General features: G+C 40.9%; 1 protein-coding gene across 1 annotated transcript in view; it reads left to right on the top strand.

The window, feature by feature from the left end:
- Positions 1 to 21,217, top strand: part of SNCA (synuclein alpha) — a 73,246-nt gene extending 52,029 nt beyond the window's left edge. The window contains exons 5-6 of the mRNA XM_042808409.1: positions 19,489 to 19,578; positions 20,584 to 21,217. Coding sequence (XP_042664343.1) covers positions 19,489 to 19,578; positions 20,584 to 20,616 — 123 coding nt within the window. The 3' untranslated portion in view covers positions 20,617 to 21,217. The remainder of the gene's footprint in view (positions 1 to 19,488; positions 19,579 to 20,583) is intronic.
- The last annotated feature ends 2,167 nt before the right edge of the window (positions 21,218 to 23,384 follow it).

Raw genomic sequence — 23,384 nt, 5'->3', positions numbered from 1 at the left:
ACAACCAAACCTCCATCAGTTGCTCCGGAGCAGCTTCTGTCTTTCAGAAGAACAAGTGAGATCATTCAGAAGAACCCAGTCCCTACCAAAATTATCTGCCTTCACAAAGTTACGCCTATTCAGGGCTGTCTCAGCTTTTTAACATTTAGGTACTGGGAGAATTCAGGTGACACTGTGACTGTATGATTGACCAGTCTTTCTCTGAAATTGTATAAGCGGTTTATGTTCCAGTTAATTAAATCTTACATCTGAGTGTTTGGTTAGAACTTCATAAAAGCCTCTCCAAAAAGATTTGTAGCCTTAATGAGTTTTGCTTTTAGAGTTGCAATGATTTGGGGTAAATTACAGTCTTGGTAGATAAGCGATCTATCATGGTAGATAAGTGATTGGAGTCTAAAGTCAGCGCAACAGCTCTGATAGACACCTCCTGAATATGTGATTCTAGATACCTGACAAATACGTATTTTAAGGAGGTGATATGTCAGGGAGTGATACAGCCTTGATACATCACACATCTATCAAGTTTCTTGTGCTACTGTGTGTGAGCTCTAATCTCTATATGAAACGGTACACTTACCAGTGTAAGAAGTTACAAAGGAGAGTTATTTTGTTAGTCTCCGTGATAAAGCCTCTTGAGTTGTCTGCATGATTGACAGCAGTTTTGAAGTTGTATCAGAGAACAAATTGATGGGCTAACCGATGGGTGGACATAAATTTACATCAGTCATATGTTGTTAGTTTTTGCAGTGCACTTTGCCGTGGTGTTTATTTGTGTGAAACCTGTTTTAATCTAGAGTATGAGGCTAAGTTACTTTGCAGTTATCATTAATAAAAAAAGTTCATTTGTCAAATGGAATAAAATCAAGTTGTTACAGAAATAATTAAGACACAGTTAATTGAAACTGAAAGGGATGTAAAGAAGGAGCTGTGAATCTAATGTATTGGTGGCTGAGATGCGGGAGAAAGTGGCAATAGCCCATCAAAAGTCAACGCTCCTCCCCAGAACCTGCAGCTCTTTTCAGTGGCTTTCTCATTCTCATAAAATATACAGTGCCTTTGCAGAATATTTTGAGGGAGATTTCTTTTCTTCCCCTGAAGAAGAAATCAATTTGCAGTACAATGCATTCATTATTTACTGTAGGTTTTTCATACTGTTGAACAAGCTAGTCAGTGCTTTTCTTTCAGGAAAGTTAAGCCGAGCTGTGGTACAGGACTAATTCTCTGTACAAGCATATCACTAAGACTGCACCAACGATGAGTGTCTGGTCACCCATGCAATTTAACAATCACCTTTTGAAGGCGATATTTTGGCTGGTAACAAATATCCAAGAGTTATTCAATGCTGGGCTGAAAGAAGTTTAAAAAAAAAAAATTATTCTGACGATAAAGTATTTTTTGAGAAGTTACAAAGGCATTGCTGAAGTGCAAGGCCTGACCCACAAACCCCTGTCCTGTGTTTATAATGCTGGAGCTGGCATGCCTAAGGTGATCAATGAGAAATCTGAACTAGTGCTTTACGATGTAGATGAGTCATTAATATACCAGACATGCTAACAAGCATGGGAGACAGTTTCTGTGGAAGAGCCATCTCTCCTTAGGCGAGCCTGGGCAACAAGGTGGGTTACATCTCAGTGCTCCCAGGTATTTAATTTCAGCTCATTGGTTAGAGACACATATCCTCATAGTGTGTGATCGATATTACAATGAAAAACAATCATCTGCACTTCAATGAGATTAATATGTTCAAGTGCTTTAGGCTACTGGTGCCTGCAGGACTGGCATCCTACACCTTTGAAGACAGTAGTGTTAATTCTCCATTCAATGAGTTGAGCATGTCTCCAGCCACTATTCACAAGGCACTTAGCTTGGAAGGGGGACACAGTAATTAAAATTTATGTCATGGACGCCCCCAAGATCTACATAGGTTCTGTGCATACAGATTGTGTAGTTTGTGGGGTTCACAATCCCATCTTCTGTCTGTTTATATTAATTCTGTCATCTTATTTCATTAAAGTTTAAGAGATAGATCAGTTCTTAACTTGAGGAATTTTTTTTGCTGGGCAAATGGTGATACATTGTATTCACATGAAGGAATTAGTATTCGATTTGAAGCCAGTTAATCATGGAAGATAAAAAAAAATCCTTTTTTCCTGACTGCTAAATACTTAACAGGCTGCTGAATGATCAAAGGTCCCTTTTAGGATTTTAAAATGACAAGATAAAAATGAGTTTAAATTCTCTAACATTTGCATTTGTGACAGCAAGAATATGAGAAGCAATGTCAAATGCTTGAAGTCTTCCCACTTGCGCACTGATCACTGAGTCATTGTACTGATACAAGCCAATTTAGAATACTTCACCCCTGCTATAAACGTTGGTCCTCACTCAGTTGGGAAATGGGAGCATCACCCACACAACACAAAGCACTGGAGAGGTTTTCTTTTGCATAGGGTAATCAGCAGCAGTATAAAAAAAAATAACTTCAGTGCCAAAGGGGTTCTGTTTCTGCAGTAAGTAGTCGTTGGGGCAGTATTGTCTCCCATTCGCTTTGACTTAGATAAATCTTGGTTTCCACAGGGCTATTGGAACACGTATTAGGAACACACTTTGCTTGAATACTGTCCCTTTATATGTGAATCTTAATGATTCTATTTGCATTGAGGGTACAGTAGAAGAGCTGTCTTGTCACTGATTTAATTTGGGAAATTACAGATGGATAAATGCTGAGTCTGTCTATCTTGCTGGATAAAAATGGTTTGCATCAGATTTCAAAGGCATCATACCTTCTCACATTAAGTAGTTTGTTCTTTGGCACTTGAAACACTTTGGATTTCTGAAATTAGTTCCTGATTCACTACAGTGTTATTTTAGTATTAAACCTATGTAAAAGCCTGGACTTCCATGGAACTAACTACTTGCTTAAGCGTATGCTTGAAAATCTTTTGCTGAATCAGGGCTTATATGAATTTAAATGTGTAAAAATAATTCAAGTTCAAGTGGCTCATCTTTTAAGCTTTCATTAGTAATGTTATTTTAAGGTCCTCTTATCAAATTGCATACATATGGTATACATTTGTTGCCGTTGACGCAAAGAATGTGTTGAGTTACTTTACTGCAAGAATCCATTCAGAAAAAATGCTTCTGAGTATTTGCAGTACTAGCTATTATTCTGTAAATAGTTTTTTGAGGATGCTAGGTGGTCCAAGGCATATCCTGGCCAAAGTGTCTCATGTTTAGGTAAATATAGCCCACAAAGCATCCACACTATTACATAGATATGTTTGGAATGTTGCAAGTATAGGAAAGAGATTAACAATGTTAGAGCAGTTACTGTTGCAATTTCCAATGCCACTGCCTTTCTTGGATAATTCTCGGCAGATGGGCAACTAAACCAGAGAATAAGAACCAGTTGGTTTGTTGCCCGCTCTTACTGAAATTATACACATGTGTAATGGAAATCACTGCTATTTCAGTAGTATGGTTTCTCATTGAATCTGCTTGTTGAACAATGCTTATTATGAAATAGGAAACAGGTCAACTGGCTTTATGATAAACCACTACAAAAACTATCCTATTTTAATGACAGTTACTGAAGTACCCCTATGATGAATATGCCTAAATACTTATAATCAGGTAACTGAAACAAAATGATTTGAACATCATTATTAAAAGATGATGATACAGCATACTGCTGAATTTCCTTTAGTTTGTCATGGCAAATTACATTTACTTTTAGACTCATGTTCCACAGAAGAATTTTTTAGTATGGCTCATTTCTAAAATGGCATTTGAATATAAATTCACCAGCTGGGTGTCTAACTGATATTGCTTGAGCATTTGCAAACACTTGGGCATCCGACTGTGGCAGTCATGCAAGTGAGTTGTTTGTGCTCAGATCTGCATGGGGGATTCTCGAGATCTGGCTCTTATTCTTATCTAAATGTTCACCAAGCACAACGTGTAGAGAAACATCTTTATGGCTGGTAGCAGTTAGGTTTTTGTGTTGTTTTCAAACTACAGGGAGTCATACCATAAATGCATATCTTTTTCTGAAACATGCACTCATCCTGCCAGTCTTTTTCCATCATCCTCAGTACTGAAAATACGAAAGAGCTCCATTACAGTGAGAACCTAAATGCTGAAGGTGTTGTATTGCTCTGGGCAGCATATCAATGTTCATTGCAGGAACTGAGAATGTGTCTTGTAGGAGAAAGAACTGTAGCAACTGTAATTGCTTTGCCACGTGTTTTTTCTATTCCTCCTCTGGTTTAATGGAGCACCCTCATCTCTGTAGACAAAGCTTTGATAATTACTCACATGGGCATGACATGCATGAAATTATTCTTCCACAACTTCATCTGTATTTCTGTAAATCACATGTAGCTGACTGTTATGCCATGAATTTGAAGAAAAGTGGCTTGGCTTTGCTTTTTCTATATATCCCCAAAGTAAAGGGTGCAATGAGTGCAATTGCTAAGCAGTATTTCACTCAAAACTTCCCAACAGAAATGTGGTTTTACCTGCAGTTCTGGGTGTAGTTAACAGAATGAATGCTTTACCTCAAATACTTTTTTTGTGTGCTACCTCTTTGGTGCGTGTGCATCATTTTTTCCTCTTGTATGCTTGAATATTAATGGGGTAGTGGTTGGAGTATGATTAGAGTCCCCTCTCTCAAGTCATAAAAGCAGATGTCGAGAAGAGGATATTTCCCTTTCATTATGCTTGTGGTGGCTGTGGGACCAAATGCTTCATGTGAGATCTAGCAGTTTGTGGTGATTGCTTTGCTGTGACTCCAGTGCCTTCCTTGGGCGCAGAGGGTAGACCTCTGCATAGCAGGTGAAGTTTGGGGAGCTGCTGTGATTATTAATATGAAAGGATCAGAGAGGAAAGTGCCATTCTAACAATTCTGGCAACTAACATTCTATGCTTCTTTGATCCTTTGAAAGCAGCTCCACATCTTAATTTCAAATCGTTTGACAGAGTTTATTAATAGCAGGTTCTTTCTGGTAAAAACGGTGCAGTAACAATTCCCCTCTGAAGCTCCATCTATGGCTGATATCATCAGCCTGCTCTGGTTCAGGTAGTTTTATGACATTAAACTCTCCTGGGCCTTGTCCTCCTTTTCCTCCATCAGCCTGATGAGCAGTGTCTCTGCTCTGCTTGACTCAGCTCCAAACACCAAGAAGCAACATCCCAACTCTAGCAAGCCTTACCTTATGTGCTGTTCTCATAAATGAGCACCAGAGATCCAGGGTAGTGAATGCTCAACAGGTTTTTCCTAACTGTATTGTGTGGATTAGTCCAGAGAAGACTGAAATGAGTCAGGATAACATTTTTTCCAGTATCAAACCTGTTGCGGCCCGAAAGGAATCGTTTAGGACAGTCTTCCTCCCCTTGGGACCTACGACCAAGTTCGAGATACCCTTAGACTGAATTAAGGTGAAACAACACCAGCCAACCAGTTTAACAATTTAATCCAATATGCAAGGCAAGTGGTTAGATACATTAACTCAATGGCAACTATTTAACTGGATAACTTAACTGGATAAGCAAGTCTCATGCTACATGTTTTTACTTGCATCTAGTTATGATTCGTTAAAGAGAAAGAAAGGAGAGAGACAGAGGCAGAGCAGAGACAGATATCACCTCCCATGGATCCAGCAGCGTCCTCTTGATCCTCTTGATTCTTGGCGTCCTGGTGGTGGGGGTCGCCCCCAGCTTCTGATGGTACCATTTTTATACAGTCCGAGTCCCAAAATCTCCACCCGGCTCCAAGAAACTGCATGCATATGCATGGTGGGCATGGTGTCGTGTGATGGTAGGTGTGGTTTGGTTCAGTGCAGGCTCACTGTGTCCCAAGTGGTTGCAGGGGGGACTGTTTTGGGCGTTGCATCATACAAGATCCTCCTCAAGGTCAGTGACCCAGCACCTTACACCTGCGTAGTTAGTTGTTGACAGGCATTAAAACCACAGGTTCTTGCCTAGTTCAAAACCACAGGACATACTGTTCAGTTCTACCCCCGCAGGGCTGGCGTTCTTGCTTGTGTACCAAAAACTGCTTAAGACAAATTTCTGTGCATCTGTCCACCACAAAACCCTTGCTACAGAAAGAAAGGGGTCTATGTCCACTGAGGATAGGACTAGAAATACTGGAGCTAAATGATAGTGAGGGAGATTGATGTTAGACACCAGGAAAGACTGTAATGGTTAACAGTAATTAATTGCAGGGATAGATTGCCAGGGGGACGCTGTGGAATTTTTCTCACTGGAGGATTTTAAGGTGTTTTTTTCCCAGACATCTGTTGGGAATGATTTAGGGAAAGCTGTTCCTGCCTAAAGCAGAGGTGCAATTTAGGTGACTCCTCAAGGCCATCCAAACACGCACTCTCGTGATGTTCTATATATGAAGAAATAGTGAAGATTTTTACAGTATGTATCCCTTTTGGAACAGCAGCAGATGTCTGAAAAGAGGATCATAAAGACAGGCTGCTCAGCAGTACAGGTATGAGTACAAAAATGGCTTAGTGAGGTGAAGAGTTACACCAGGATTATGTTGACATACATAAAAGCAGAATTTGGTCTGGGAAAGGTTGTTTTGCTTTGAACTCCAGTCTCATGCAGTGTAGAGGATAGTAGACTTCAGTTTGTTGTTTTCCTTAATCTAAGCCAGAAATGAAAAGTGAAGATAACAATAACAGTGCTGGGGGGAGGAGGGAAAGAAAACACAGATACCCAAGTATTGTATATTTAGATACTAGTATTTTAAGAGTCTCCTTGCCTTCTACACCTTGCTAAGTAAACTTTATTGAATAATTCTTTCCACTTAGTTAAAAATAATTATTTCTTCTTCTACAGGAGAAGAATAAGTTGAAGAGATGTTTGTGATGTTTGTGTTTCATGGCACTGGGCTGTGAAGTAGTCTTTCCCAATGCAAGTGAAAGCTCTGAATAGTTGTATATTTGCTTCTAGATGAAGAGGGATACTTAAGGAATATAAATTTTAAAATTGCAGGCTGACTCTCTAGCCTTTTGTAGTGTCAGATCTGCTACTGAATTGATCGCAATTGCAGGAAATAGTCCTGAAACCTTTCTAATTCAAATAATTGCTGCGGGTTTTTTTCAGAGAAATTGCTGGTTTCGTCCTTAGAAGAAACATATTTTTAAATTTTGAAGCTAGGTAAAGGGCTATAATAGGTTGGAATTGAAGGAATGCTTTAGAGAGATGCTCACTGATAATAACTGAAGGGTAACCAGTTCACTAACAGCACATCCTGTCAATCAGTTACAGCCTTTGAAGGTGACCGTGCTGCCGCTAGCTCTCCTGCCAGCCCACAGCTCAATGTGCTGGAGAGTAAAAGCAAATGAGTCAATGCTTATTGTGTTAGCTTATCCACTTATACTCTAGAGAAAAGCAAAAGGGAGAAATCCCTACCCTCTTTCCACTACCTGTAGAGATCTCTTTCTCTTTCTTTAAAAACTTCCTTGGAAATGCGTGAAGTTGCTTCATTGCTTTGTGAATGCACTCACACAAGATGGGGTACAGAGCTGACACGTGTGCTGTCTCTGGGGCTATGTGTAACGGAGTGGGAACTCATGCTGTTCATGATGCTAGAGAGTGGCTGGTCCTGCAGTTCTGTATAGGCGACTTTTTCTAAGACTAGGAGAAATAACTGTGGTTTGAAGATTGCTCTTCTAGATAATACAGTATTGAATGAACTCTTTGTGTGGGTGGAGAGTTCTTTTGGAGGGAGCTTATTTTCCTCCTTTAATTTTGTTTCTTAGGAAAGGGGATATATACTTACGGAGTCTATACAATAACTTCTTCCGGAGTTTATCTGTGCTAAAAATTTATGTACTGTTAGAATGTGATTATGATATCCAAGCAGTTTTAAATAAAGTAAGGTAAAATAACTTTGCAGCTTTGACTGGGACCATGCTGTTTAAAATCATCTTTACTGACTTACTGGAGCCAGATCCAAACAAGGTTGCTCATTTCTATGCTGACTGCAAAGCTGATGTGTACCATTGCTTTAATGTGATCAGTCAAGATCACGTATCATTATGTTCTAGTTTTATTTAATGAAAACGAAGCTCAGGTATCATCCTTGGAGGTCATTCTTGGTGATGGATTCATGCAAATTGGAGAATCTTCCATTGCTGTGGGGGGACAGATGGGTTTAGCTAATCCCCTGGAGCTCCCAACAGACATATGACCAAGCTATTCTTAAAGACTTCTCATTCTATTTTCTTTTTCAAATTGGCAACCTGTCACAAGTGGGGTACCCCAAGGATCGATATTGGGCCCAACACTGTTTAGTATCTTCAGCAGTGATCTGGATGGTGGGATGAAGTGTGCCCTGATGAAGCTTGCTGACGATACCAAACTAAGCGGGGAAGCGGACACTTTGGAAGGGAGAGCCACCCTGCAGGAAGACCTGGATAACCTGGAAGAGTGAGCTAACAAGAACTTACGTAAAGTTCAGTAAGGACAAACGTAAGGTCTTGCATGTTGGAAAACATAATCCAGGAGTGCAGCACAGACTGGGATCTACATGGATGGGGAGCAGCTCTGTGGAAAGGGACCTGGGGGTCCGGGTGGGCAACAAGCTCCATATGGAACAGCACACTGTTCAGTGTGTGCTGCAGCAGCAAAGCAAGCCAATGGGATGCTGGGTTGCATTAACAAGGGCATCACCAACAGAGATAAAGAAGTCATCATCCCATTCTACTCAGCACTTGTCAGGCCACCTCTGGAATAGTGTGTTCAGTTTTCGTCCCTGCTGTACAAAAGCTGTGGACAGGCTGGAGAGGGCCCAGAGGAGGGCCACAAAGGTGATCAAGGGACGGGGAAGCCCAACATGCAAGGAAAGGCTGAGAGAACTGGGTTTGTTCAGCCTTGAGAAGAGAAGGCTTAGGGGAGACCTTATCACCATGTCCCAGTATTTAAAAGGTGGCTGCAAAGAAGATGGAGACTCCCTTTTTACAAGGAGTCCCATGGAAAAGATGAGGGAGAATGGGTACAAGTTACTCCTGGGGAGATTCTGACTGGGCACGAGAGGAAAACTTTTCACAATGAGAACAACCAGGCCCTGGAATAATCTCCCCAGGGAAGTGGTGGATTCCCCCACACTGAACACTTCTAAGATTCGGCTGGACAGGGTGCTGGGCCATCTTGTCTAGACCATGATTTTGCCAAGGTTGGACCAGATGATCCTTGAGGTCACTTCCAACCTGATATTCTATGATTCTAATTAAGGTGATTCCTTTGGGATTATATGAACCTAATTCACTTACATTTTCCTGACAGGTTCCTTCATCTTTCCTCTCTGTTCTAGGATGTGATCATTCCTGGTGTTTTCCTTTGGGATCTCCCAACATCCCCAGAAAAGTGCATTGTTTAGACTGAATTCTAGACTGAAAGAGAGAAGGCACCCTTGGTCTGGATTAAACAGAGTAGATTACCTCACAGGCCTTGTTAATACATGAGAGAATGGCTTGCCTTTTTTGCATTAACATGGCATTTCTGGCTTATGCTATTCTTTGACTTTGTAATGCTTTTCTGTGCACCATTTGCCCCTTTTCTTTGATTTGCTGAGTGCCTAAGTGCAGCGTATTAACACCTTTTCCTATTGAGCTGCATCTTATTTATTTCAGTTCAGTTTTGTCAAGGTATCTTTGAATTATGTAGTAAAAATAACAAAAATAAACTCAGGCTATTTATTGTTCCTTCTTAATGCATAAGACTGAGCATACAGTTAAGTGCAGTCCTTGGTCCTTCTTCCAAATCCTTATTGAAAATAGTGGTATTACTGTACTCAAAATGTATATGAAACTGCACTCTGAAACTTCAGTTTTGAGAATGCAAATCATGATGTTGATAGTGAATATTGTTCAAGCAGATCAGTTACCCTAAAGTATTTTTGACTTGTGTTTCTCTACCTTGTTCAGGAGAATGTCAGCTGTGACCACATCCCCCTGATGTGACACTTAGTTAGCTTGTATCATTCCCACTATTTTTCAATTAGAAATTACATCAGTCTTTCTAAATTGTAAGGTCTAGCTGTTTTCTTCCTGTGGAGTTTTCAATATCACCATAGATTTGGAAAGCTGAAAAGAATGAAGCTGAAAGGACTGTGTGTGTTCTGGATGCATTTTCATCCTTTACTGATGGCATATTGACTCAGCCCCTAGGCAACCTGTTATTTTAAGTCACCTGTAATTAATGCACATGTCCATCACTTTAGAACTCGTAAGACCTGCTGGTCTGACCTGGGCAATAGGCAGGTTCTCCATGTAATCCACATCCATTTATCATCAAACAACAACATACCAGCAGTTCTAATTAGATACTTTACCAGCCTGGTTAATGCAAAACATGAATGTGAGTTTGAGGAAAGTTGATTGCTCACAGAAGTGGTCCTGTTGTACTCTGAACTGAGTCGAGTCTCATCTTTACAGGTAATACTAAATGGGGAATTTTAAAGGAAGAAAGCAAAAATATACACAATCTGTGTTGTACTGAAATTTGTTTTTCTAGGAATTTACAACAGTTCATCAGTTGTTGTAAACAGCAAATATTTCCAGCTATTTATAGACACAGGATGGGCCTGTAACCACAGACACTTAGACGGCCTTCATGTTTGTTCCTCTCTCTGCAGACCACAGTCTTTATCCTTTTCACTTTTGTCATTGCCAACTGAAGGGCATAAAAACATGAATCAAAATGCAGCCTGTAGCCCTTCCAGGCACTATGTTAGCCTTTCAATGGAATTGTGCTGTTGTGCTGACATGTATTTGTTTAATTAAATGTCTCCACTCCCGCTCTCCATTTAAGGAGGAGGGCAGTAGTCCTGTTTCATTATTGGTACTCTAAATGAGTTGTGCATTGGAACAGATAGTTTCCTTCACACATAATGCTTTCTCATCATTTCCTTCACTTAGGTGTTTAGCTTAGGGATAATTAAAACAGTTTACTTCTGTCTAGCTAGTGCACAGATATGTCTCTCTATCTCCAGAGTAAAATCACTAGACTGCTGCTAATGCTTTGTCATTCACAGCTGAGGCTTGGAGGCACTGATTATTGCAATGAGTGAGCAGGAACTTTAGACCATTCTAAGCTGACCTGGCAACTCAGTTATAACCAGTCAGCTCCACATATTTAATAGCTTAGGACTAAGAAAGTAAATAAATTGAGGCCATTTTAGCATATCTTTGTTTTGCATGTTGTTGGGAATTTGCTGTTTTGTTCAAGGGTCTTTCTCCCATCAGGTAAGTTGGGTTTTATGGTCAAAATATCAGTAAAAAAATAAGGATGTACAAAAGGAATCCCAAATTTTTTCTTCAAGCTCCACCATGTAATGATTGACATTTCATGAAGAAAGTTCTTACAGGGTGCATAATACCAAAATGAAGTGGGTTCAGTCAGGCTGGAGGAATATTCAGTTACCAGTTGTAAGGGCTTGAAGCAGCCGGGCTGAATTATAGGTTTGAGATGTGATAACAGGCATGAAAGCAACAACTTTAGGGATAAAGAATTTACCTCTAAATAATGGTGTGGTAATAATGACAGATTAGTAGTACAATTATCCAGACTGTAACAACAGCACATTCAGTAATTCACTAGTATCGAGCTAGACTTATTACCTGGGCTTGCAAAGATGTACATGACCATGGTTGGCAGCAGGAAGCAGGCATGGCTTCTCCAGGCTAGCTACTCAGACCGACCAGTTGATGAGCCTGGGGAATGTAAAATTCCCTGATGGGACTGTCCTTTATATTGTTGAGTTGGGAAAGCACTGTTTGGGCTTGTTTACCAAGCATCACATCCTACCTCTCTGCCAGTTCTGTCCCTGGTGTGCACAAGTCTTGGAAGTACAGTATAAGGCAATACTACCCTTACTCTAATCTACCAGAACATGGTAATTTTGCAAGATAATAATGCTATTGGATGTGATTTCTAAAATTTAATTTATTACATTTTTATTTTTATTTCAAGTTCCCCCACGTACCAGCTGGTGTGTACATACAACAAACTGGCCTATGTTAAAAATGCTTTTCATGGAACATTTCGTTGGGGGTCTTGAAAGATTTTTCCAAAGGGGATTTAAAGGTCTTTACAAAAGAAATGTACCAAAATTATGTTCTAAGCCAGCTTTTTCCCTATTCTAGTTCACTTCTTTTTTCATAGTGCCTCTTATCTTGGTTCACAGCTACACAATAATTATTACTACTCAATTATAACAATAATTAATAATACTACTCAATAATAATAATGATTAATACTACTCAGTAAAAGACTGGAAAGTGATGTGGTGTGACCAGTGCTCACTAAGTTTATAATAGTCTATTTTGTTGAAATTAACTATGACTTCTCATGTTACATTACTTTGTTAGGTGTCTGGGGCAAGCCTCACCTTACTTTTATGTATATCATCGAATAGTTTGGGTTGGAAGGGACCTTAAAGATCATCTAGTTCCAACCCTGCCATGGGCAGGGCCCCCTTCCCCCAGCCCAGGGTGCTCCCAGCCCCGTCCAACCTGGCCTTGAACCCTTCCAGGGAGGGGGCAGCCACAGCTGCTCTGGGCACCCTGGGCCAGCGCCTCACCACCCTCACAGGGAAGAATTTCTTCCTTATAGCTCATCTAAATCTACATTCTTTCAATTTAAAACCGTTACCCCTTGTCCTATCCCTACACTCCCTGACAGAGTCCCTCCCCATCTTTCCTGTAGCCCCCTTTAAGTACTGGAAGGCCACTCTAAGGTCTCCCCGGAGCCTTCTCTTCTCCAGGCTGAACACCCCCAACTCTCTCAGCCTGGCCTCCCAGGGGAGCTGCTCCAGCCCCCTGAGCATCTTTGTGTCCCTCCTCTGGACCTGCTCGAGCAGGTCCGTGTCCTTCTGATGTTGGGGGCCCCAGAGCTGGACCCAGCACTGCAGGGGGGGTCTCATGAGGGTGGAGTAGAGGGGGGAGAATCCGCTCCGTTGGCCTGCTGCCCACGCTGCTCTTGATGCAGCCCAGGACACGGGTGGTTTCTGGGCTGTGAGTGCACATTGCTGGCTCACAGTCAGTTTTCCATCCACCAATACCCCCAGGTGCTTCTCCACAGGGCTGCTCTCCATCCGCTTGTCGCCCAGCCTGTACTTGTGCTTGGGATTGCCCCGACCCACGGACAGGACCTTGCACTTGGCCTTGTTGAACTTCATGAGGTTTGCACAGGCCCATCTCTCCAGCCTGTCACTGTTCTCCACTTGGACATTGAGCTGTTGACCACAACTCTTTGAGTGCAACCATCCAGCCAATTCCTTATCCACTGAGTGATCGATCCATTAAACCCATGTCTCTCCAATTTAGAGACAAGGATATCATGTGGGGCAGTGTCAGAAAGCTGTCCTGCAAATAATTGACTGTGGACAGTAGAGCTTTCTACTAAGGAAAAAATTCTCCCACAATATCTACATGGGAAATTTCCTAGAGATCTCAAGAACAGGCAGAAAATCAGCAAGTGTGAAACAACATGAATGTGAAAGTTTATGGGGGGAGCTTATTGATGTGTATAAATACCTGATGGGGGTGGTGGTAAAGGAGATTGAACCAGAGTCTTCAGCTGTGCCCAGTGAAATGGCAGGAGGCAGTGGGCACTAACTGAAATGCAGAAAACTCCATTTAAGTGTAAGAAAAAACTTTTGCACTGTGCAAGTAGTCAAACACTGGACCAAGTTATCCAGCGAGACTGTGGAGTCTCCATCTGTGGGGATGGTCAAAACCCAGGCAAGCACAGCCCTGAGCAACTTGCTGTAGGTGACGCAGCTCTAAGCTGGGAGGTTGGACTAGACAATCTCCAGAGGTGCCTTCTGACTTCTGTGATTAGTAGAAGTGACTTCCAGAGTGATCTCTTCTTGCCAGTATAAATGTTTTAAGAGCTGACACTTTGGTAGACTGGTTTATTGATCTCAGAATATGGAATCACTCCAGAAGGAATTAATCTCCAGTAATCATGAGAATATACATGACTGTAATACTCCTTCAGCATTCATAATGGAAAGAAAAATCGTGTTACTAGCCAGAGAGATAGTAAAATATAATGCTTACATCAGCTGCTAAATTACAATCACAATGCTTCCTTTTGAAGTTGCTTTTGTCCACGACTCGAGATGAAATCATTTATTTCCAATGGCAGTAGCTTGGCATTCAGAGATGCATCCCTGAGAGGACTGAATGCACGCTCCTAAGGTGGCCGTTTTGCCATGTGGTGCTGACACAGGTGTGGTACCATGAGCAGACCACTGACTCTGTTTTCCATGTGTAGGGGATCATAAACAGTCTCTCCCCTTCCACCGTGAGTGTTATGAGGTGGGAAAGATTGGGATTTTCACCACAAACACCGAATTAAGAGAAACCCATTTGGTGATGTTTTTCTGGTAAAAGGAATAGGCCCAAAGTTTTGGCAAATACTCTGTAATTTAAAGAGGGCCAGGTCTTCAGGAGGACTTTTTTATTTAGCTTGATTACTGTTTTATTGTAAAAGTGGGTCATTTCACAGCCACACACACAGCTTAGCAGGATTCATTCCCAAAGTAGAGGAGAAGGAGTAAAAATTTTGAAGCCATTGCAGCAAATAAGTTCTACTTCACATTTTATTTTTGCCACTCTTGTATGCCAGCTATTTTGTACTTGTTCCTTGAGTCAGAACAAGTACAGAGACCTGGTGTCTAGGGTCATGCAAATGTCCTACTTTACAGTGATGGGATACTGTCTCCTCTTTGTTTATAAAATGACCTAAGTTGCTTGACAAAATGAGAGCTCAGCATGCTTTGGGAGGGAGGGTGTACACTGTAGCCGTTCATTCCGGAGGAAGGTGTGGATGGGCTTGCGAGGTAGCCTGACAGCACGTAGGTATTAGGCTGTGCAAGTCTGATAGTCACAAAGCTTTGTCAAGGCAGGCAGGAGCACTGATAACACAAACTGACACCACGCTTGGTACCTGAGAAGGGCAGTGTGGTGTCCTCTGCTCTGGCTAGCCGCAAAAGCTTGCTTTTCATAGCATGGGGTCTGAGGGCACAAGACTCTCTGGAGATGTAGAAATACAAGTTTTACCCAGAATGACTGTGCTTCAAACCAAGACATAAGTGGGCATTTGCTTTTTCTTAAGGAAATCCTCAGGGGACAAGCAGACATCCTCGCCTTGCCATTCTTTTAACACCTTGTTTATCGCATGAGTTATAATTTTCCCTTTTTAAAGTGTTTTCCCTGCGAACGAGCTCATGCTCCCCAGTTAAAAACTGACTTCATCTCTGAGAAGTTTTTGTTTAGCTTTTCAGATGTTCTAATAAAATGCTTTCCCTCTGGAAATGCCCTTCTATATGGGTTAAGAGTAGAGGTGGCAGCTTCAAGAGGAAAATGTGTCTTTCATACTAAGACAAGAATTGGTCTGTTGGGTGTTTTTCCTCTTCCATAACTGAATTAGGATATGGAACTGTTGATCATGAGATCATAAAATTGCATTTCTTTGTTTTAAAGGAGATAAATAATTATATAAAGTGTACCTTAGATGGCTTTGTGTTACTGGGGCTGGTTGTTTACTTTTGTGATACCCAAACTTCAGAGGGATAGTATATCAGAAGCAGAGGAACCTCCATCATGAACTCACTGAAAGAACATGGGAAGATGTTAAATTCAGCCTTTTTTAGACATGTTGTCTCTGTAATACTGAAGGACAGTCCAGACTCATGGCAGAGGTTCCTAAGAAACAAACAGCATCCGAGCTTTGACGTTCTTTGAAATTCATCTGGCAGATCTTTTTCTTTGTCGTCACTAATGGTCCTGGCAGTTTCACTTGCCATCTGTTTTCTTGATATAGATAACATTAAGCTACATGATTTCTTCCTCATGCAACCTCAAGACTGATTCTGGGTGCAGTTTTACTTGATGTACTGTTAGCTGAAGCTGTTCCTTAATGATAGGGGTAAGCAGAAATTGATTTATATTTTGGATTAAAGAGAAGAGCAGTAGACTGAAGCTGTGGGTCCTTAGAGCTGATATGTTAGATCAAGTGCACAGTAACAGCTTTAAAATTTGCATTGCACACACTACTTAGCTATTTCAGTCAAAGCTGATAGGAATTGATGCTACTTTTCATAAAAGTAAATAGGCAGAAATACTCCTAAAAATTTGTTTAAAAGCCAGGGTAATTAAATATTGCACATCAAATAATCTTAGGAGCTCGAATGTTTTGGTAAGATGAGGCAGAACTGTAATTTGACCCAGTTTTCCTGATAATTTAGTGCTTGAAAAGTTACCTGTGATGTTGAACACCCAAAATTATTAGTTCTTCTGGAGGACACGGGCTTAAACAAAGATATTAGCAACCTTATTCATCAGTGTCCCTTGAGTTTTGGAATTTGTCCATGTTATCTATGCCATAGAGCAGTGCAGGGTGTTAACTGATAACAGGCACGCGGATGGAGGGAACTTGGTAGAATAGTAGGCTATACACAAACTATACTGTTCACCTCTAAAGAAAAAAATATATATGGCCCCACTGAGAAGCAATGGGAACAGATATCTTCATACTGGACCTTTTGAAGTCTGAAGTAAGATCTAGAGAGAAGAATCCACATTACGGAAATAAATTCTGCACATCACGGACCCTGATGAGGGTGAAAAACATGTGTACATGCACATGCATCAGTGCCAGAAAAGGTGACCAAAGCAAGAAATAACAGGATTTGTATTTGGCAGATAAAGTCACAATTTGTGCATGGAGAGATGTAGCAAGGAACAGAGTATTATGAATAAGGTCATCTGGTTAAACCACAGAGGGAGCTGATGCATGGCAAATGATCAACAGCAGAAGCATGATAAATATTGTGTGAAGGTAAAGAAGGTTTAGTGCCACCTGATTTGCCTATGTTATCTATTTTGTGTTAAACTCACAGAGGTGAGTTTCAGGTTTAGCTTCTCTTATCCTCATTTTATCTATATCATAAATTAAATTTAGCATCACTATACTATAAATTGCAGAATTTGAAGAATTAACTCATTAGTCTAGTTTGTAACTTACTTAATTTTGTATTTCTGTTTACACACCAGCCCGCAGGGGGTTTTTTAAGTGAATTTATTCCAGAGTGTCTGTAATTGTTTTTTAGTGCATTTCTGTCTAGATTGGCAACTGATGTAAATCAGCATGGTCACAATAGTTCCACTGAGCAACTCTACCTGTTTTCATAGCAATTTTCTTACAGTTCAGGACGAACTCCAGCAGTCCTTGTTCTGGCAAAACTCATGTTTCTTCTCGGTTGTCATGGTTTGAGCCCAGAGGGCAACTGAGCACCACAACTGAGCACCACGAAGCCCTTGCTCTTTCCCCCTCAGGAATGGGAAGGAGAAAATAAAACAAAAGGCTTGGGAATTGAGATAAGGACAGGGGAGGATGACTCAGCCATTATGGTCACAGGCAAAAGACACACTTATTAGGGGAAGAAAAAGAACATCAATTTAATTTAAGCAGCAACACCACCACCACTTAATTTAACAATCAAACAGAGTAGGACAGTGAGAAATACAATCACACCTTAAAAGCACCTTCCCCCCACCCCTCCCTTTCCCCCCACTCCCCCCTCTTGCTCAGCTTTCCCAGCTTTGCTCCCAGTTTCTCAACCTCCTCCCCTCTCAGCAGTGCAGGGGGCAGGGGATGGGGGTTGCAGTCCGTTCACCACCCGTTGTTTCTGCCACTCCATTCTCCTCAGGGGGAGGACTCCTCACAGCCTTCCCCTGCTCCAGTGTGGAGTCCCTCTCATGGGAGACGGTCCTCCATGAACTTTCGCCAACGTGAGTCCTTCCCATGGGCTGCAGCTCCTCCCAAACCGCTCCCATGTGGGTCCCCCACACACACTGCAGTCCTCCTGGTGATGAACTGCTACAGCACAGGCTTCACATAAAGTCCCAGCCTTTTTCAGGCACAGCCACCTACTCCAGTATGGGGTCCTCCACGGGCCACAGGTGGGCATCTGCTCCACTGTGGACATCCATGGGTGGAAGGAGGGGTGGCTCTGCCATCTCACCACGGGCTGCAGAGGAGACTCTGCACCGGTGCACCTCCCCGCTTCCATCTCCTCCTTTCTTCCACTGACCGTGGTGTTTGCACAGATGTCTCCCTTGCAACTCCTCCTCCCAGGTTGCTGTTTTTAAATGCATTCTCACAGAGGTGCAGCCACCATCACTCATTGGCTCAGCCTTGACCAGAGATGGGTCCATCTTGGAGCTGGGGGAGCTTCAAGAAGATTCTCACAGGGGCCACCTCTGTAGACCCCTCCCCTGCTACCAAAGCCCCCCACCACACACAAACCCAACACATCTGTGAACTTCTATAGTGACAACTACAGAAACTGGCCCAACTGGAATGGTTTTTTTCCTTTATAATTTGTGTTTGTTTCAGATGGCAAATAGTATCTACAGTTCTAGGACAAAACTTAAGTAATCTTACTCAGCAAGTTATTCCTTACATCGTTACAATCCCATTAATTCCAAGAGACTCTTATGAAAATTGCTATACAAAATAGAAGCACTTCTATAATGGTCAATAACAGTTGCCCAGAAAAAGTGTAAGAAGCTGGGTATGAGGTGGTGCCATGTATCATATACTGCATAGAGTAACGTGCTGGTTGACATAAGAAAGCATGCAGAGGTATGACCCATTAAAGGAAAAAAGCTTTTCCCAATACAATTAGGTTTTAAAGCTGGAGGAAAAAAAGCAGCATGCAGAAGTCTGAGTTACAATAATTCTCCCATTTGGCCACTTTAAAATGTACTGTGAAAAGGCTAAAACTGTAAAATAAACAACTATTTATGAGAGGATTGTGCCTATAGGTGCCTATAACATTAAAAACCAACATTGAATCACTAACATTAAAAAATGCATAACTGAATTACTATTTCATTTGTGTGTCTTGATACTACACAGTTCTTTTGGCCTGCTTTTACAGCTGCTTTTGCATACCTGTGACTGTATTTCCCCAAGTAGTTAAACAGAAATTAACGTGATAACCTACTTAAACAATCTATGTGGGACTCTGTTTCTCAGATCAGTTTCTTAAGGAGAAAAAAACTTGTTTTGGTTTGCTTCATGACTTGACTAAAGCATTTTCTGTGGAATTAAAATATTTTTCAAAGATACTCAGTAAGTTGGTGATGGTACTGTTCTTTTGTTCAGATTGACTTCTTGGCCTGTCCATGGCAAGAGAGAAATCGGATATCAGCACTTCAGCTGTTCAGAAAAATGATAGTAGTCATTCCCATGGATACCCCTGTGGAACATGGAGAAGATCTCTCTGGAGCTGATGTACTCCAGCTCTTCACAACCGCAGACAACTTGCCACAACCAAAGGACAGGCCAAGAAGTCAACCACTGATGGGGAGAAAAGACACACTTTGGTAGAAATGACAAGGCAAGTACCTACAGTCTGTCACTTTTCTCTCCCTGTTTTAAATGTAGACTGAAGAAGGTTTTCTGCAGGAGGGAATGGTGAATAATACAGATGTTCCTGTGGATCCTGAGAATGAGGCTTACGAAATGCCTCCAGAGGTAAATCTGTTGTGATATTTGCTGTGAATGCACGCAGGGGAAGGGCACAGGAGGGGGCTGCATGCTTGACTTACATTAGCCTGGTACAGGCTGATGCTGTGAGCTGCAAGGGCACAGCAGAAATGCCATTTATTTGGCCAATATCTCCCCAAGGTATAGTGCTGGGAATCAGAAAATCCATTGCTTTCTTGATAGTAAGGAAGTTTAATGGGAAAATACTGTGTTTTGAAATACTTGGGCCTGGGTTTCTGAGTAACCCACAGTAAACTTGTACCTTTTTCTTATGTTTGACAGGGAAGATGGGAAAAACTGTATCTTCATAGATTGTTTTTCATAGCTTAGCCAGTTATTAAAGCATCATACTCTGTAAAACATGATGATTTGGTTTTATATTCTTAATGCAATTACGGAAGTTAATTATTTTGTTGTTTTTCATGAGCCTGCTGTCTAAAATATTACTACAATTTCTGGCACAATGCGTTGGTAGTTGGAGTGGCAGTTTTACAGTAGCACAGATAATTAGGCTGAAAATGAGAGGTATAAAACAGGTAAGCCACAAGCCAGTAAAAGACTTAAAGGCACACTTGATCGCTAGCATCTTGAATATCACTGAAATTATGGGGGCTGCTCACATAACCATAATTAAACACAGATTTAACTAATTTACTGACTCATGTCAGTATCTGCAGCACCTGGTGTGCTGTTCAGCCCAGAGGTAGTCCTTCTGGCTCTTCAAGTGAATTGCCATGGGTGGCCTCTTGAGTTCCTGGCAACATCAGCTGAATTATGTTAACCACTGTAAAAGCCTAATTCTCCTGCAAATGCCACAGATTTTAAAGTACAGTATCTGCAAGATGTGACAAAATAATAATAAATGTCAAGATCATGGTCACATGAAAATCTATAATATTTTGTCATTGGATCCACTGGAACAAGAACAAGCAGTGAAGGTAGGATGTATTTATCTAAATTACTAGTAGTGCTGATTTCTGCTCTCCTCATTAGGAAGAGTATCAAGACTATGAACCTGAAGCATGAGAGTCCTTTCCTTCCTTTTTATCTCCTGAAATCTACTAACTACTAAAGACGTCCCATCCTGTACAAGTGCTGAGTTCCAATGTGCCCAGTCGTAAAATTTTTTTACAGTTTTTACGGTGTATTTTGAAGTCTTCCATCAGCAATGATTGGAGTATCTGTGACTGCATCCACCTTGTTTCAGCATTTCTCTCCTGCTGAAATGGAAGCTGGTTGGCAGGGTCATTGTTGTGCTGTGGATATTGTGGCTTCAAGTTTAAAAATTAAAAAAGAAAATATTAAATAAAAACACCTAAGTGTCTACTGCTTATTTCTAACTCTGTATATGTTTTGTTGATAGGCTGTCAGTAATTTGATATTGTTTATGATACAGTTTTTATTTGTTTCCTATGACTATTCTTTCTGTGCAGAGATGACTTATTGTGAGAGCTTTATATATATGTGTATGTATTATACATATTAAAAAAAAAAGTAATTGAGCATGAACTATGCACCTATAAATATTAACTGTTGAAATTTTATTGTTTTGTGATGTGTTTTATTAACTTGTGTCTGTAAATAATGGTGTTCAACTGAAGCGAATAAAATGTAACACATTAAAAATGAACTTCTAAATCAGTGATGATTTATAACACCTTTTTTCCTCTCCAAAAGCCCCTGTTAAAGCATTCAGGCTGTGTCACTTCCTGTGAAGGAACTGGAGGATCAAAACCAGCAAACTGAAGCCCAGTCTATACAAAAAACAGGGTGAAGAATGAGAGTATCAGGGCTGGTACCTCAGCTGGAGTAAATTGTTGACAAAATAGATTCATTTCTAGTGCTAATAAACTTCCTGTTGTAAAGAGAACCTGAGAGTGAATGAAGCCATTAATAATGGGCTGCAGCAGATTACCAGGAAATTGTGAGACCCTTTGAACAATTACTGTTTCAGGGTTGTTAAAGTGCTGGGCTACACACAAGAGTGATGGATTAGTTGCAATCAATCTGTCTTGTATAAAGCCCCATTTAGCAAAAGTTCAGTCTACTGTCTGGCTTTAGACATGGTGATTTTAGTTATTATGTTGCCTGGATACTTTTCATTATAGTAAAAACGTTTAAATGTGAGATGTTTTTACTTCTCTCATGTTTTATCTGTTACTTTGGACCAAATGTTGCCTTTAACCTGAATGATACTGTGTTGTTTTTGTTTAAGGTTCTCTAATACTGAGTAGGATTTTGAAATTCCCTTACAGCTAGTCTTTTCAGTGTTCTGGGGCATGGACAAAATAGGTAAATATCATGGTCTGGTTTTGTAAATGGGGAAACTTAGGCACGACCATATAATCCATGTCACTGGTATGTACAGGAAGACACTCAAAACCCTGGTGGCTGAACTCTCCAACTTGTTCTTGAACTGTGCTCCTTTCTGGCTTTCTGCAGCCTTCCTGGTATTATCACGCGTAGTGTGGGGTCAGTCTTTCCAGGTAGGTACCCATCCCAGATATATACGGTGGGAGCTGATGGTGTAGTACTGAGAGCCAAAATCACACAAGCATATGGGTTTCACAATGCTTAGAAAACTGGCGCTTCAATTTCCCATGTCATCTCCCAGTTCAAAACCCATATTTCTAAGGAGTTTAATTTGTTTCAGAAGAATTGCTATCAAGCTCTTTTTTTTCAAAGCAGTTAAAAATCCCCTTGATCATTTCAAGCAACTTGTAGATATTTTCATCGACAGTTAAATTGCTTAATGGAGCGTAAAGTCCTGTGCTCTTTTGCAGAAATCTTTCATGATAGCATGCAACAATCCACCAACAATTTGAAGTCTCCGTCACAGATGGTGTGTCAAAAGAATCTCTTCACCTGGACATCTCTACTGTTAAAATTCATCTTAATGCCTCAGCATCAAATACATGGATTGCATCATTGGAAAATTAATATCAGGACAGGGCACAATGTGATATGCTGCTTTTATAATAATGTTCTTTAAGGATATTTGTGTTCTAGTAGAAGGATTCAGGAAGGAAAGCCCAGTGCTTTTTTTCCAGCATGCTAGCAGGGACTCATCCACCAAAAGCAACAACTGAGAGCAGTCAGATGCCTGATACTTCAGGAAATAGCACTGGAAATAGCATCCTAAGTAGAATACGTATTTCTGTTGTTCATCATCTCCTCCAGAGCCCACAGATCTTGATTGCTCTGTTGTTTCTCTATTGGGGAATCAAATTAAACTGTTTGGTTGCTCACATGTTGCAAATAAGTCATGCACTTCTTAACTGAGCTGTGGGGAGCAGTATGTCATAAAAAACAGTAATAATAAATTGACTCCTGAGACTGGCCCATTGTCTGAACATGTAGGAGTTAATTATTTTCTTTTGTAGGTTAACATCAGCAAATCATTCTGAGTTTTCAGGTCATTTAAGATGTACCATAGGCAATCAGTTTAGTTCTTGTACCTCTTGCAAACATGCCCTCAGATGGCCCTGAAAGTCCATGGGACCCCTGGTTACTATAGCAGCACAGTGTGACGCACTGCTCTGGTAACAAGCTGCATTTTAATTAGATTCCTTAAGGGCTGTCTGACCATCCTTTCCAGGTAAACAAAATGCCATTTTGTCTTATTTCCTGCAGTGAGATGAATACTGACACGTGGATTGCAAATGTCAGAATTGTGTTGGATGCTAAAGCTGAACTAAACAGATACTGCTGTATTCCGTTTTCTCTAAGTGTCTTCCCTGGGTATTAAAAAATGCTTCTACTGTTCTGATAACATTTGCTTAAGTAATGCCTGC

The sequence above is a fragment of the Tyto alba genome, unplaced genomic scaffold, assembly GCF_018691265.1.
Source record: "Tyto alba isolate M040663 unplaced genomic scaffold, T.alba_DEE_v4.0 Super-Scaffold_6, whole genome shotgun sequence".
NCBI lineage: Eukaryota > Metazoa > Chordata > Aves > Strigiformes > Tytonidae > Tyto > Tyto alba.
The sequence above is the reverse complement of the archived record's forward strand: the minus strand, read 5'-3'. Positions and strand labels throughout refer to the sequence as shown.